This window comes from Actinia tenebrosa, unplaced genomic scaffold (assembly GCF_029948245.1).
Source record: "Actinia tenebrosa isolate PJP-AT-01 unplaced genomic scaffold, QUT_ActTen_1.0 PGA_scaffold13__45_contigs__length_12533684, whole genome shotgun sequence".
In the NCBI taxonomy this organism is placed as follows: Eukaryota; Metazoa; Cnidaria; class Anthozoa; order Actiniaria; family Actiniidae; genus Actinia; species Actinia tenebrosa.
Genome location: NW_028292573.1, coordinates 8,047,330 through 8,064,373, shown reverse-complemented (window position 1 = coordinate 8,064,373; position 17,044 = coordinate 8,047,330). Strand labels below are relative to the sequence as shown.

The 17,044-nt window shown below is 39.0% G+C and overlaps 1 protein-coding gene across 1 annotated transcript; it reads left to right on the top strand.

Moving 5' to 3' along the window:
* Positions 1-2,468: 2,468 nt before the first annotated feature.
* On the top strand, positions 2,469-15,433 carry LOC116300345 (uncharacterized). Its single transcript, XM_031709203.2, has 10 exons — positions 2,469-2,624; positions 3,567-3,723; positions 6,179-6,850; positions 7,438-7,659; positions 9,170-9,378; positions 10,291-11,031; positions 11,426-11,663; positions 12,546-12,798; positions 14,841-14,975; positions 15,245-15,433. Exons 2-10 carry the CDS (start codon positions 3,654-3,656, stop codon positions 15,378-15,380), a joined length of 2,676 nt encoding a protein of 891 aa, XP_031565063.2. The 5' UTR covers positions 2,469-2,624; positions 3,567-3,653; the 3' UTR covers positions 15,381-15,433.
* Positions 15,434-17,044: the final 1,611 nt, after the last annotated feature.

The following is a 17,044-nucleotide window of genomic DNA, read 5'->3' as shown; positions in this document are numbered from 1 at the left end:
ATTCCCTAGAGTATCATTTCTTTGTTTAATGGTTGCACATGAGAAGACGCATGAATATGGATACAACTCAAACAAAGAATCTAATTCTCAAGAGAATGACACGTGGTCTGAAATGAGTAAACATTACGCCCAAGGTAATGGGGTCTATTGCAGGGGTAGGCTTGAGAAAGGTTTGAAAAAAGTTAGCTTTGAGGGGGGAAACCCTTATAGTTATTGAAAATAACATATTTATTATCATAGGTTTAAGATACGGAATATGAAATAAAATCATTTCAAACGTGTAAAAAAAAAAGAGTTTCAAATATGAAAAGCTGTAAAGCTTGAGGAACTAACTTCTGTAAAATTTGAATAAATAAACGAAGAAATGGGATATTATAACAAAGTGGTTTTTTTATAAAGTAAATACAAATGAGATTTAGAAGAATATATTTTTGCGTGGAAGATATCAGAGAACAAAGAGTACCCTCGAAGCACAGGAGAGAACCAGCAATATGAGTAGAAGCAAGAGAATATTAACTAAGAGAAGGATTCCTACCTATATAGTCCTTGTAACTATCATGTGCACAGTTTGATGCTATTTTTAAATTTGAGATATTTTGAGCGAAGACCCTGATTGGCTGATTTCTTGAGGGTAGGCGGCTTCCAGTCTTGCAGTAAACAAAAGCTTGTGTTTTTGTCGTGGACGTAGCGAAATATGGCGCTTTTCGTGTCCTGAAACGAGGCATTAAAGGGAAGCATGATTATCGCGCGGGCATGGTAACGAGTTAAAAATATCATCGATGATTCTAAAAATAGTATCAAAGTGTGCACATGATGAGACACGGGGATTCCTTCTCTTAGTTCATTTTCTCTTGGTAGAAGAGACTCGGCGCCTTGCGTTATTGAGCCAGAAATAAGACTTAGGGTCTGAAAACTTGTCCCTGGTAGACTGGATACCCTCTACACCGACTCTACCCTGTGTCACCCTACTGCTAGGGCTACTCTCTTTGCGAAATAGGATGTCGACCCTGGTATATACCCGGGACAACTTTCCCCATGTAAACACTTCAACTCGCCTAACCGAAATAATTTTTTTCGTTTGAGCATGCGTATCTTCATTGACACCGATAGCTGTCCCGGGTTCAAAGGGACAACTTCGTTCCATATAAACCTAATTGAAAAAACGTTGTCGGGTTCGAGAAGGTCATGCCATCAAAGCTAAGACCGAAGGGGAACATGGGAAGACAAACAATTATACTAATTTCATGCGTATTGCAGTTTTCCCTTCCTGTGCACATTTTATGCATCATGGCTTTGGCATGTTGTTAATCTAGGTCGACCAACTTTGCTCTACTGTGCATTTTTACATGTCTATATGCAAATATCATACACATTTCGGAGTACCCAAAATCCTTTTCGGTCTTAGCTTCGATAAAATGACCTTCTCAAACCCGACTACGTTTTTTAATTAGGTGTAAATGCTTGATATAGTTGGCTCGATTAGAAAGGTGTCCCTGCTACCAGGGACAAGTTAAGTTTTCTTCATGTACACGTCCCCTTAGTGGCCACATATAGGTTTACAGACTGCTTGAGGCAGCACTTCAAACCATAGTTAATAGATCGGAATGGTTGGGAAACCTACTGTTCTAGGTTTTTGTTCGACTTTATCCATTGTTATATGGTGTTGACCGTGCGCAGAGAAGGAAAAGTTGCTTCGTTTGTTCACAGTATTAGGGAATATAGAAGTTTTTAATCCTGAAAAAACATTCTAAAATACTTATTATTTGTTAATTAATCCTATATGGTTAATATTAATCGTTTATTGAAAAGGCCATTGCCTTTTTTGATGCTTTCTTATTTATCATCTAGTAACTTAATTGTATCCGCGCGGAAATATTTATCCGCATGGTTTGTGGTCATCGAATGAAAGTTTTCACTTTCAAAATGTTCGTACATGAAAATAATAAGGAAATGAGTATTTTTAGCCATACTTGCTTTGGTTCATTGTGCACGGTCGGCATCACTGACGTAATGGTACGGTTCAACCTCAAACGCAAAACAATAGCTTTATTCTATGTAGCTTCCAAACCATTCCGCTCTATTAATTTAACTATATGTTCAAAACAAAATCGCGTTGATCATCATCTCCGTCGCTATCTTCCTGGCTGCTATCCTAACCATGCTTGACAAAGTGACCTTGAACTGCCCTGGTGACGTCACAGCCAAAAATATAAACCTTAATATCTTCAAGATTATAGTTAATTAACAATGTCAAGATGCATCGCTCAAATCCGATAGAAACATTTTTTAACATTTAGCTATTCACTTCATGTAGACTGAATCAATTCTAAGAGTATCTCAGGCATTCCGTGTCTATAGAGCTGAGCGTTTTCACGTGACATCACAGCGGCCATTATGGGGTACCAAAACAATACATTTTCTATCCCCCGGGAATTGAACTCTATTTTTATGCAAATACTGTGCAGAAAGTTTCTATTGTTTATGGCTGCCTTCTCGCGTGAGTGAAAACGCTCTATTAGTGTCTTATGCATGGTTCGATGTATTCTTTTGTGAACGCTTTCATCTAAAGTTACAAAGATTTTCGCTCCTGCTTTCACACGCGAAGAAAAGGTTTGAAGGACTGGGTAAGTAAGTAGTAGTAGTAATTGATCATTTAACATTAAAGTTTAACTCCAAATATACACGGAATTCCAAGAATATTGTCATGATTAATGAATAAAATACAAACAGGAATCAATTAGGAATATATTTTTTTATTCAAAAGCTCCCTAAAATGATGCAAATAAACTGTTTTAGTATATACTAATAAAGTGGTATCAAAAATGTCAGTCTATACCTTCACAGCATTCAATTACTCTTGTTTTTTCTTAAACACATTAAATTAGTTCTACAGACTCTAGAGTTATGAAAATAAATAACGAATTAATTAAATATAATCATTTTACGAATGCAACTTTCTCCCACAGAATATTCGTATACTGAGATATTTTATAAAAACATCTAAGATTACTTTCTAGTTTAAGGGTGTTGTGAAGGTACGAGAAAAAAGCCGAAAATCGTTAGGTCGTGTATTCCGGCTCCCCTTCTCCCGTGGAAAGTAATTGTTTTAAAAGTTATGCAAAAACAAAGAGACTTGATTCATATATAGCTATTACAGTTACTTTTGATAACATAAACACGCGTAAGCGAAGACAAAGGAGAGGGAGAGGGAGAAGGAGAAGGAGAAGGAGAAGGAGAAGGAGAAGGAGAAGGAGAAGGAGAAGGAGAAGGAGAAGGAGAAGGAGAAGGAGAAGGAGAAGGAGAAGGAGAAGGAGAAGGAGAAGGAGAAGGAGAAGCAGAAGCAGAAGCAGAAGAAGAAGAAGGAGAAGAAGAAGAAGAAGAAGAAGAAGAAGTGGAAGAAAAAGAAAAAGAACTTCAAGGAGAAGAAATAGAAGGAGAAAAGACTAACAGCAATACAATAAAAGCTCTAATTTCATTTAAGATCGAGATAATCAACCGTCATGATATCTGCCATTTTAATTCGTAATTAAATTCCAATTCCTCAATTCCTATGTTCCCGATTCCAGATTTTTGGCGTTCCATTTTGCAGAAGGTCACACCGTGCAAACCCTAAATACCGCCAAAGATTTACTTAAGTAAACGGACCTCAAAAGATGGATCTGAAGACCTCAAAGCTCAGTCATGTTGTCCTTGGATTAGCATTTGTGCTCTGTATACAGTTGGGTAAGCATGCAATCATGTGTTCAATAACATTTTAAGGGCTTTTTCCGACATTTCATCATTTTTTTTGAAACGCTAGAGCTCGAGTATCTGACAGAACTCAAGTTTATAAAAGACACTGGCTAAAGTTGAAAGTATTCTTTGTCTCGAAGCAATGGCTCGGAAACTAGTTAAATGATTTGGACTTAAAGCTATAACTAGCCCATAAACCAGCTGAGCTTTGTAGCAGTTCTATTGTATTATTTCGTGTAATGAAGGCACGAACTATCCTTCAGTCTGCTACTAAATAAGTTTAGTTTTTTGTTTTTACTACGGCTTACTCGAGATATTAGATTCAAGAATCATCGGTGACTTTTAGTTCTTGTATTTGTTACACATTTTGAAATGATTTCAATCAGTATTCGTGTTGTTGGTAACTATTTTTAATCACTAGCACAGTGAACTGAAGCGTTTGACACATTGCAATGTTGCTCAGAATACTGTAACTTGAATTCCAATTGTGACAGAGTCAAAAGACACTATTTTGGACAGTAATTATTTAGTCATAAATCTATATTTTTAATTAGGAATGCCTCGTGTACACATAGGAATGTAATTCTTTAGTTAACTGTTTGCGTGGAAAATGCGTAAGCAAGAAATAATTTCCGTACGTAATTACATTACAGTGAGTCATGCCTAGGTTTGGCGCTTGTTTACGTAAGTTCGTGTTTGGGACATCCTGTTTGCGCCTAGGGCGTGCAACATTGCATAGGATGTGTAAGGTCTTAAGAATGCAGGTTTTCCCATAAAAGTAGGCCCAAACTAAGCTTAAATCAGTGTAGTAAAAGTTCTTGAAGACGTTGCACATATCAAGACAAGGAATTCTCTACGATGTAAAGAGATATCCTGTAATCTCGTTCCCGTTTTTTTTTTCGAGTATTGTAAAGTTGTGTGAATTTTTCAATAAATTCTTTTGTCAAAACCACTTGCAATCTGATTCATAGCTGAGCGCCTTGCCGCCGGTTACACAATGTCGCTCAGAATCAATCATTTCCGACGGGGGAGGGGGGGGGGGGGGGAGATAAAATATACCTATTTCAGAAAACGTTGTCATCTGAGATCTGAGACTAAAGAGAAATTTTGTGCTTTTATGATTTCTAGCGTTGAAGATATGAAAAATCACATTTCTAAAAAAAAAAGGCCATGCTTCATATACAAATCTAAAAGAAAACTACGTTGTTCTGCTGTGAAAATATTTCAAAATATTTCAAATTTTATATCTCCGACCAACGACGTTTTCCCAAACTATGGAAGATTAAAGGGCTGTCAACTCTCCCGAATAAACCGGGAGTCTCCAGATCTATGACCGTGTCTCGCGGTCTCCAGATTAGAGTATCAAATCTCCCAGATAATCCCTGAAGCTGACCATTTCTTGTCTTGTGAGACTTGACTTTCACAACCATAAAATTCCAATTATTTCATGTTGTTTGTGTTATTTTACATCGCTAACAAAATCAAAATGTTCCTCATAAACTGTTCTTGCAAGCAGGCCATTGTAATATAAGCGATAATCTGATTGGTCAGAAATAAACCAATCACATCAAATGTTACAAAGCGAAAGACATCTTTTCGCACGCTTTTTGATGCGCTGTGACGTCATGTCACTTCCCTATCAATTCTCCAGATTTGAATATCTCGGGGGTTGACAGCCCTGGGTAAAACTCTGGTTTATAAAATGTTTGACATATCAGAGCTATCACTTCAGCTGCAGAATAAAATTCAATAGTCCTAATAATGTTGTTCGCCATTCTGTCCCCGTCATAAACAAGCTGTGACGTCATAGTGAAATAGGGCAATGGCAGATATCAAAATTGCAGTCTTAATTTGCCTCCAAACAATTGTTGCATTTGGGTGAGGTGCACTGACTAGAGGGGAATGGTTAGGAAACCCTATCGTTATAGGTCTTTGTTCAGTTTTTTCAAGCGTGACCGTGCACAATCCTTTGTTTTACCATTGTTTTACCATTGTTGGCAATGGCTGAGTGAACAGACCAAAATCTTTCTTTTTCCTGCTAGTTCAAAATACTTAAAGATTTATAAGAGATTTTTGAATATTCCTTACAACAATCCCATACCCAAAGTTTATGTTTACTTATTTTGCAATTTCAGATGAGCATAAATCAGACATTGTGCACGGTTAAGACTGGTTCAACATCAAAAGCGAACAAAGACCTGATAACAATAGGTTTCCTAACCATTCCCCTCTATTAACTATGATAACATATGACGTTTAAAAAACTTTGTAAGAAATTGCACAACTTTGCACTAAGTTCAGTAGACCTCAGTAGACCGTAGACCTACAAAACTTTGCACTAATTTGTACAATTTTGTTAGTTAACTTTTTCATGGATATATGGTATGCAAACTACCAGCTTCATAATAATTTAAATATGAAGAAAATGTCTTTTTTGTTTTGACAGTTCTTGTAAAAGCTGACATAACACAAGCTGATATTGACAACATGGCATCCAAACTTGACCTCCGTTACAAAGTCATCAGTAACTTGGCTTATAAAGGAGAAAAGTACACTGCGAAGGTTAATCTAACCAATAAAGGACAGCTGCCAATCAAAAAGAGTGACTGGACTATCTATTTTTGTAGTATTAGACTCGTCATCCCTCAGACAGGAAGCCCGCCAGTCAAATTTGAACATATCAATGGCTGCCTACATAAGCTTCAACCTACAGCCAAATTCCCAGATCTGTTGCCTGGCAACAGTTTTGACATTGATGTGACTGCGAAGCACTGGGTTGCAGCAAGGACCGATGTCATGCCCAATTGGTATGTCTCTGCGCCTGGGTTAAAGCCAAAGGTTATCACCAGCACAGTTGGAGAGAGCTTGGACTTTGTTGAGCCATTTTTGACAAAAGAGCAATGGAAGCGTTTTCCGGGCGATGCTTACGACCCATACACTGCGAAAAAGAGATACGATGAAGTAGGTATTGATGTCATTAACTCTCAGGATATACCGCTCATTGTTCCTCAACCTTTGTCAATGACGGGTCTAGACAAAGACAAGAGAATGACTATTGATAGCGAATGGAAGATATATGCTGATAGTAAACTAACTACAGAAGCAAAGGTGTTGGCTGGTAAGAATCAATTGCTAATGAGTGATTTTTGACCTTATCAAGTGTTGCTTTGTTGGTTAGTGTGCTGCCTGCTAAGCAAGAGGTTCATAGCTTGATCCTCAGTGACCTCACACACTTGTTTTAAGGAGCAAGAGTGGCTTGGTTGGTGAGTGTGCTGCCTGCTAAGCACGAGGTCCATAATTTGATCCTCAGTGACCTGGTACACTTGTTTTAAGGAGCATGTGTGGCTTGGTTGGTTAGTGTGCTGCCTGCTAAGCAAGAGGTTCATAGTTTGATCCTCAGTGACCTCACACACTTGTTTTAAGGAGCAAGTGTGGCTTGGTTAGTTAGTGTGCTGCCTGCTAAGCAAGAGGTCCATAGTTTGATCCTCAGTGACCTCACACACTTGTTTTAAGGAGCAAGTGTGGCTTGGTTAGTTAGTGTGCTGCCTGCTAAGCAAGAGGTCCATAGTTTGATCCTCAGTGAACCTCACTGTTTCAACTTATTTTGAATCCCCAGAACTTGTTGCTTTAAATGCCCTTAAAACAACTTCAATAGAATAAACCACATTTTGCTTACTCACTTTCGATTTATTTTTTACCATCCAGATAAATTCTCCATGACTGTTGTCACGTCAGCACCCAGTCCATCAACCAAAGTCTTGCGCGTTGCTATTGGCAACATCACTATTGCAGGAAGCCATTCCAACAGCCTTGAAGCGTATACCCTAGATATAAAAGTTTCAACGCAGATGATCAATATTGTAGGGAGAAGTGCAGCGGGTGTGTTTTACGGAATACAGTCCTTACTTGCTATTACAGATGACAATGGTGAGTCTCACATAGACCGACACGGGTGAAAGACGCACTGCGCATGCTTTGAAAATAGGCGGGAAATTCGTAGACGCCTCGTGTTTAAGGAATATAAAACGCGCGCGCGTCTCTGTACTGTTATACAAACACGCTGGGAGCTGCAGAGCATGTGAGAAGCAAGCTTAGGAACGACGAGGCATAGTTAAGTGTCTCTTGCTTCTCGAGTGCTTTACTGCTCCCAGAGTGTATATATCACAGAACAAATATATCAAAACCCGTTTTATATTGCTTTTATAAAATATTTTTAACAATATTGTACGAGCATGTCGGTATCTCTGTCCTAAAACTCTGATATCAACACGGTAGCCAACAAATCAGCACGCGAGTTGTATCTCAAATATAACCATTGGATATTTACGGGTGTTTGGTAAATCTTTAAAGTTAAGGCCGCTTGTGAAAAGTTAGAACTTATTTTTCCTTACACATTACTTAAGTTGTTTTCTTTCTCTGATCAAATAATACGAGAAATTCGCATTATACAAACGCTGTTAAATCTCCAATGGTTTGATTCATTATCACGACGTGTTTAAGAATTTCTCGCTAAACTTCGGAGCATGCGCATGTGTTTATCATCTGTGTTATATAGACACATACTCAGGACGTAATGTTTTCCAATTTCAAACCACGTCATTCCTTTGACTATTATTTCTTTGTTTACCAATATATTATGGTTGTGAATGTACTCTACTTCAACAGCCTCAAATTTTATTAAACCCTGAAACAACCTCTGGGGCTGATCTAAGTCAGGGCATGGCTAACTCACAAATAGAACCCTGAAACAAGCTCTGGGCTGATCTAAGTCAGGGCATGGATAACTCACAGATCAAACCCTGAAACAACCTCTGGGCTGATCTAAGTCAGGACATGGATAACTCACAGATCCAACCCTGAAACAACCTCTGTGCTGATCTAAGTCAGGGCACAGCTCACTCACAGATCCAACCCTGAAACAACCTCTGGGCTGATCTAAGTCAGGGCATGGCTAACTCACAGATCGAACCCTGAAACAACCTTTGGGCTGATCTAAGTCAGAGCATGGCTAACTCACAGATCAAACCCTGAAACAACCTCTGGGCTGATCTAAGTCAGGGTATGGCTAACTCACAGATCCAACTCTGAAACAACCTCTGGGCTGATCTAAGTCAGGGTATGGCTAACTCACAGATCCAACCCTGAAACAAGCTCTGGGCTGATCTAAGTCAGGGCATGGCTAACTCACAGATCCAACCCTGAAACAACCTCTGGGCTGATCTAAGTCAGGACATGGATAACTCACAGATCCAACCCTGAAACAAGCTCTGGGCTGATCTAAGTCAGGGCAGGGCTAACTCAAGGGGGAGACTGGGATTGGGAGAAACACCGAGATCCCGGAGATAAAACCTCGAATCGAAAGGGAAACCTAACTTTATGGCCAAAATGAAAAGCCTTTTGACCATTTTGTGTCGTTCCTCCTCCTCGGTTTTTCTAGACTCTGTTCCTGAAGTGTTCATCCAAGATTCTCCAAGATACAGTTACCGAGGAATGCACTTAGATGTTGGACGCAACTTCATGCCTAAGTCAGCGGTCTTTCGTCTCCTCGACGCCATGGCAACGTATAAAATGAACAAGTTTCATTTCCACTTGTCGGATGACGAGGGATGGAGACTCGAGATTCCTGGGCTGCCTGAACTTACTCAGGTATTTGTTTAAATTGTATTAGAGTCAAGCCTTTTTCTAGGAAAAGGTTGCTTACTTACTTGAACCTACTCAGGTGGGAAGCAGACTTTTGCTCTGTGTTTTGCTTTCAAAGATATATGTTTGATTTTCTGCTTAATCGTGGTGGAAAGTTTTTGTTCGAATTTTTTAGATATTATTGATGTCTTTTTTGAAGTCTTACGGGAAAGCAAAGCAATCATAATCAAGGTTGTTTCTGTCGCGACGAAGAAGGTTTTGGTGGTCGTCAATCACAAGGCGTTTCCATGACATTGTCGGAAAACACAAAGCTATAAGGGCACGTGCCTATAGAATGTCATGGAAACGCCTTGATTGACGTTCACCAAAAGCTTCCTCGTCGCGACAGTAGAAACAATCGCTATAGCGGCGCATGTGATTGACGATGGAATTTTATCGAACCCTGATGCAACGTATAAGGCCCTATGTGCTATGAAGCGCGAGGAGAATAGGTAACAGGTATTAGGATGCAACCTAGGGGCTGATTCCATTAGGAACACTTTAAAGGATCTGACACACGGTGCAACATTGCACGCAACATTGCAAGCAACAAATTTGAATTGGGGTGACACACATTACAACAAAATCACGCAACATTGCTTGTGTCAGCAGTTATAAATTTGGCGCAAGCTGATTGGCTGGAAATTTCAAAATATTGCAGGTAATGTTGCAGCCATGTTCACATGATGGAAATTTGTTGCGCGCAATGTTGAAAGAGTAGAGCGCGATTCAACTTCAGGATTTGTTGCATGCAACGTTGCGTGGAATAAGTTTGGGGTAGACACACGCTGCAACAGTCCTGTTGTGTGCAATGTTGCACCGTGTGTCAGCACCTTAAGACTAACTCTTAGTTCAAATCATTGTACTGCCATTGTACAGATTGGTTCCAAAAGATGTTACGACCCAACAGGTCTCAAGTGTATTCAGACTGACCTAGGATCAGGTCCTGACGAGCCAACATCTCCTAATTACTACTCAGTCGGTGAATACAAAGAAATCTTACAATACGCGAGTGACCGCCATATTCAAGTGATTCCTGAGTTCGACATGCCGGGCCATGGATACGCCGCTATCAAATCTATGGAGGGTAGATTTAAGAAAAAGAATTCTACCAACCCATCAGAAGCTCAGAAGTACCTTTTAACAGAAGCAGACGATCCTTCAGAATACCTCTCCGTACAGTATTTCAAGGACGACGCCATAAACCCGTGCCTTGAATCGACCTACACATTCGTAGAGCATATCATCAAGGAGGTTGTGCTCATGCACACAAATAAGCAACCGCTGACTATTTATCACTTTGGCGGCGATGAAGTTGCTCATGGAGCCTGGACCAAGTCAAGTGCTTGCAAAAACCTTGCTCAACAAAGAGGGCTCAATTTTTCGGCCAGTGATATCGTAGATCAACTCAAAGACTACTTTGTTCAGCGCGTGGCGACAATAACCAAAGCTAAAGGGTTGAATCTTGCTGGATGGGAGGACGGATTGCTGGGTAAAGGAGATGTCCCGTATAACAGGAGTTTCATCACGACCCCAGAGGTGTATGCTTATGCGTGGAATAACATTTGGGAATGGGGAGGTGGAAAACGAGCTTACCAGCTGGCCAATGCTGGTTATAAGGTAAAAGATTGCTGTTAGCTTTTATATTACAGTTCATATTTGGGTTTGAGCGCATGTGCTAATCTCGTACCCAGAGCCCACGTTCCTCTTGGTCAGCAGCGAGAAAACCTCTCATCTGTCTTTTCTCAGTGCTGAACAAGATAAACGTGGGCTTTGGGTACGATCATGATTGCGCCTTTTCACGCGTACAAGGCTGGGATGGGAAGGAGGGGAGGGGGGTGACAGTCGAATCCCCCCTTTCAAACTCAAACTTTTTTGGTGAAAATAACATCTACTTTGGGTTTGGAGTCGTGAACGCAAAGTATGAAGGAATTGCTTGAGTAAACAGATCCGTCATATTTTACGATAAAGAAAGTTAATTTAAACCATAATTTTTTTGTTGTGTACATTTTAGGTCGTTATGACCCAGGCCACGCATCTCTACTTTGACCACCCGTACGAACCTGACCCAGAGGAGCGTGGGTACTACTGGGCGACTCGATTCACAGATGTTCGTAAAACGTTCGGGTTTATGCCTGATGACTTGTTTGCTAACGTGGAAAACAAGAGAAATGGAGAACCTTTGACCAGGGAAGAGTTGTGTAAAGATCCAAACATGTGCGTCGATTTGAAAAACACAGAAAATATCGTTGGTGGGTACCGCTGTCATTTCTTGTATACAGTTATTTAAAAAAAGTTGTGTTTTCTACAATGAGAAGGGGTTGAGCCTCACCAATCTATCGTAAAAGACAAATGTATACAGCTATTTAAAAAAAGGTTGAATACTGAATACTGCATACTCAATACTGAAATAAAAAGTAAATATACAGCAATTAACTCTCTACATGTAGTTAGTATATTTTTTGATTGCACGTTTCGTCATCGCGGCCATGTTGGTACCATTTAACAAAAGATTTGTCATTAGCATCCATTGTTAACGGTACCACAATGGCCGCCATGTTTTTGTCTTTTGACTCTCTTGGGAATGCTTGCAACCCATCAATTGTTTCAGATGGAATACACTAAAAATAGAATAAGTAATTATTATTAATCCTACTTTAGACAATGTCACTATGACCCACAATGCCCTTGGGTCTTGGAATGAACTATTAAGTATTCAGTCATTCAACCTTTTTGAAATAGCTGTATTTTGTTTAAAATATATTTTGCGCATAATCTTATTGGCGTAGATCGAAAATCCGTCGTAGAGTTTTAATCGTTTTAACTATTTAGTTTAAATAGTACGCGCGCTCTGATTGGTCGAGAACTGTGCTGTATTAGTAAGCAGAGCACAGTTGCTAACGCGAACTAACACGCGCGCAAGACAGATATTTAATTGACTTTGCTATGTACTTAAGTTAACACACAAGCTTTGATAGGTAGGGAACCGTGCCGTATTAGTAAGCAGATTAGCACATTTTCTGATTGCAACCGCGCACGCAAAATATTGTGTGCGCAGAATCTCATTAACCTAGAAAATCGTTTGCAGAGATTTAATCGTTTATAGAACAAATGATAAATCGGTTGTATTTTAGGTATGGCGGGAGCCCTGTGGACTGAGACTGTGCGCACCGCTGACCAAATGGACAGCATGATTTACCCGAGACTCTTAGCGATCGCTGAACGTGCGTGGCACAAGGCATCGTGGGAAGGCATGAGTGATAGAAATGAAAGAAACAAGAAGAGGACAGAAAATTGGAAACAGTTTGCTAACCTTCTGGGACAAAAAGAAATGGCAAGATTGGACAAGATGGGTGTCAAGTACTATGTCCCTCCCCCAGGGGCAAGGTTTGTAAATATAAATTTTAAGGAAGACATACAGACGGAGAGAAATTCGCGCCAAAAACCTAGCGTTTCAGTAACGGGGTTCAAAGAAGAACTTTTGCGGGCGCTTTTCCGCTTTTGGGGAGAAAAAGACCTGATTTGTTGTGGTGCAATGTTTTTCCATTACAGGACCACATGTCATTCTCTAGAGTATCATTCCTTTGTTTAACGGTTGCACATGAGAAGACACATGAATATGGATACAACTCAAACAAAGAATCTTATTCTCAAGACCACGTGTCATTCCCTAGAGTATCATTTCTTTGTTTAACGGTTGCACATGAGAAGACACATGAATATGGATACAACTCAAACAAAGAATCTTATTCTCAAGACCATGTGTCATTCCCTAGAGTATCATTTCTTTGTTTAACGGTTGTGCATCAGAAGACACATGAATATGGATACAACTAAAACAAAGAATTTTATTCTGAAGAGAATGACACGTGGTCTGAAATGGGTAACTATTACGTCAAGGCGAGGACTATTAGCAAGCTTGTGCTAAATGTTTTTACAGCCATCGTCAATCACATGCGCCGCTATAGCGATTGTTTCTACTGTCGCGACGAAGAAGGTTTTGGTGGACGTCAATCAAGGCGTTTCTATGACATTCATTAAGCACGTGCCCTTATAGCTTTGTGTTTTCCGACAATGTTATGGAAATGCCTTGTGGTTGACGTCCAATTATGGACATATTAAGCTTGGGCGTACTGTTTTCCCATTTCAGACCACGTGTCATTCCCTAGAGTATCATTTCTTTGTTTAACGGTTGTGCATGAGAAGACACATGAATATGGATACAACTCAAACAAAAAATCTTATTCTCAAGAAAATGACACGTGGTTTAAAATGGGGAAAGATTGCACAAAGCAAGACCAGACGAATACTCCAGTTTCTAGTTCTCTATTGCTCAGGGTTAGACTCGGTTTTGTATAGAATATTCCTGTGTTCCAGTGAAGGTCCGTGGAATTTCAAAGTGTTTGTATTGTTAAAGTTGTGCATTCTTTACTTTGCCATTGGTATTTGTGAATATTTAGACACTGATACGAGGCTAACCCTGAGTAAATGAGTCTGTAATCAAGGAACACAGCGGTACTGATTTGGAACTCGAGTCTATTGAACTATTTGATTAAATCCTTGGTGCCTTCAATGATTTCGCCCTGTATCTACCCTCTTTAAAATAACGGCTATTCATTGGTGTTTTTGCAACAGACCTTTTCATGACATCTTCAAAATAAAGGTTTTTTGTACTTGGGGTATAGAGGTTTTGCACCATCACGTGACGGCAGCCATGTTAGATGGCAGGAACAATACAATCATTTCACATGAGGAAGAATTCAATTCCCGAGAGCAAAGGGATTTTATTGTTCTGTCATCTAACCACAGGCAGCCCAAACTGGATTAGAGCAGTTTTCGTATGACTGTGAAAGCTCAGTGCCGTAAGCGTGACGTGCCGTGACTGTGATGCTTTCTAGAATTTTAATTGGCTGATTTTTTTCATGCGCAATATGATTGGTCTAAAAGTGCCGTGGTCTTGGCGTGACCGTGTCCGCGTCGTGTTTATGCCGTGTTCCGGGTATTTGATTGGATGGAGAGTAAATTCTCGTACAATGTGATTGGTCTGGCGTATGCCTTGCTGTGTCACGACCGTGTTCGTGCCGTAAACTTTTCAAAAAAAACTTTTCGAAAACCGCACTATGGTGCAAAACCTTTATGGAGCCACCCTTACAAGTTACTCATTTTAGCTCTTGGAATAACCTTTTGCACCAGCTATGTTATGTTACTGACTTTTGAATCGGAATCCCTAAAAGGCTTACACAGGAAATATTTTAAACCGTACAAGGACCGCCAATTCCTCCTCCCCCCCTCCCCTCCCCCGGTTTTTTTGCGTTTGCGCTTTGTACCTCTGCATGTTCTTGTTTTCTCGGCGAATTAATCTGCGTCGCTGAGTCAAATCCTTAGGATATAAAACTTATCTCTCTCTTAATTTGATTTTCCTTCCTAAGCCTTGATGGGAACAAAATCAGAGTTAGGACATCACTTCCAGGCCTGAAAATCAAGTACTCCGACGATGATGGCAAAATATGGCAAGATGTTACAGATGAAACATTGATCCACAGAAACAGCAAATTGGCAACTTGGTATGCCTTTTCCCGATTTTTAAATGTTCTTAATTTAAGGCTTATTTGGGAGGTACGATTCTTCCTCACAAATATCGCGCGAAATGAAATGCTTGAATATAGGAGCGCTTCGATCCACAGAAAATGTGGTGGATTTTGGTCCAGTTTGGGTACAAATAGCTTCAGTTCTTGATCTTACCTCATATAGTTGTTTATACCCAAGTTATACCACAATGCATCCTGGCTATCTTACTCAGAAAATAAAGTTGAAATCTTTCTGGATATTTCAGGTCAGCAGACGGTAAACGTATGAGCAGAATCGTAGACATAGCTGTTCCAGTTAAGGCCAACGCATCATCTTTCTCTGTCAATACTGGGGTCATGCTGCTTGGCGTTCTGAAACTAGTTTACAAGTTGGTCTACTGATTTGTTTTATACTATTTATTTGTTGTCAAATAAATATGCCCTCATTCACCATATTATTTGTATTAATTCTTTTGATAATGATAATAATAATAATGTTGATGATGATGATGATAATGATGATGATAATGATAATGATGATGATAATGATGATGATAATGATGATGATAATGATGATGATAATGATGATGATAATGATGATGATGATAATGATGATGATGATAATGATGATGATGATAATGATGATGAATAATGATGATGATAATGATGATAATAATGATGATGATGATGATAATGATGACGATAATGATAATGATGATGATAATGATGATGATGATGATAATGATAATGATGATAATGACGATAATAATGATGATGATAATGATGATGATAATGATAATGATGATAATGATGATGATAATGATGATGATAATGATAATGATGACGATAATGATAATGATGATAATGATAGTGATGATAATGATGATGATGAATGATGATGATGATGATAATAAAATATTTCCATGATAACATTGCTAGCCAGTAAAACGACCAAAAACAATAACATATTTTGGTATTGCCTCTTTCAATAGCGCAGCGCAACCGTGACGTCATAAAAACGAAGACAAAGGCGAAATTCGGACAAACAAACTTACAAGTTTACTTTCAGCAGATAATTTTCACAGCCGATCGCAGTTGATCTTAGTTTACATGGGTTATTATTGTAACTTTAAGTAAAAATAATAAAATCGGTTCGTATAATCCTCGTAGCGGTTAAACAGAATGCAATGTTTGTCCGAATCTTTAAGCTATTTTTAGAATCAGTGCGCTGCGCTATTGTCATATTACACTGTCCAATAAATGGGCAATAAATGCTAAAATAGGAGAAGCCGTCAACCAATCAGATTCAAGAAAGTTAATTAAGGAGATAGTAATGAATTAATTAATTTCTCTATCGCTTTAGGAATTTTTCAAACACATTTTCTTTCTTTTATTCTTTTCTTCTTTCTTTATTGTTTCCCTTTTTTTCATCTCTCTTTTCACAGACGATATGATAAACGCAATGAGAAAGAATTAGAGTGAATTAGTGTTAAATATGCTTGAGTGCATTTCACGGGTTTTTGAAAACAACTCTAACCTTATACATCTATTCCAATATACGTTGTCATCGCCAAAGCGATGGGTAATAGGTGGTAGGCGAAAAATGATAGGAAATAGCTCATTCGAAGATCCAAAAATAGCTCAAGAACATGGACCTTAGTGTTGAGAACGATTCAATATTGTTTGAAGTCGACCAAACCATTTCCGTCTCGGAATGACCCTTTCGCCTGTCACCTATAGCGATAACAGCGTATATATTTACAAAGATCTACCAATTATTCGATTTGACAGTACGTGTTTAAACACTGGCATTTTTCCAAATTTGCTTAAAATATTTAATGGTGCGACATCAGGTGATTTGGGCATCATTAGTAGACGTCTTCGAATTTACGTTCTTATCAATGGTCTGGGAGCCAAGACACTTGAACCTCATAGAAAATTTAAGAAAACAAAATGAGTGATCAAATTTCTACATTTAGGATTGTTTATGAGGCATAAATACAATGTATTTTTAACTCAAATTCAGAAAAAATACGTCAGAAATGTCGACTTTGAACCTTTAAGTT

Bases quoted from the DNA above. Each gene is read 5' to 3' on its own strand.
- LOC116300345 (XM_031709203.2), top strand. From the start codon at position 3,654: ATGGATCTGAAGACCTCAAAGCTCAGTCATGTTGTCCTTGGATTAGCA. The intron at 3,724-6,178 runs GTAAGCATGCAA...TTGTTTTGACAG, and splicing joins TGTGCTCTGTATACAGTTGG to TTCTTGTAAAAGCTGACATA. The intron at 11,664-12,545 runs GTGGGTACCGCT...GTTGTATTTTAG, and splicing joins AAACACAGAAAATATCGTTG to GTATGGCGGGAGCCCTGTGG.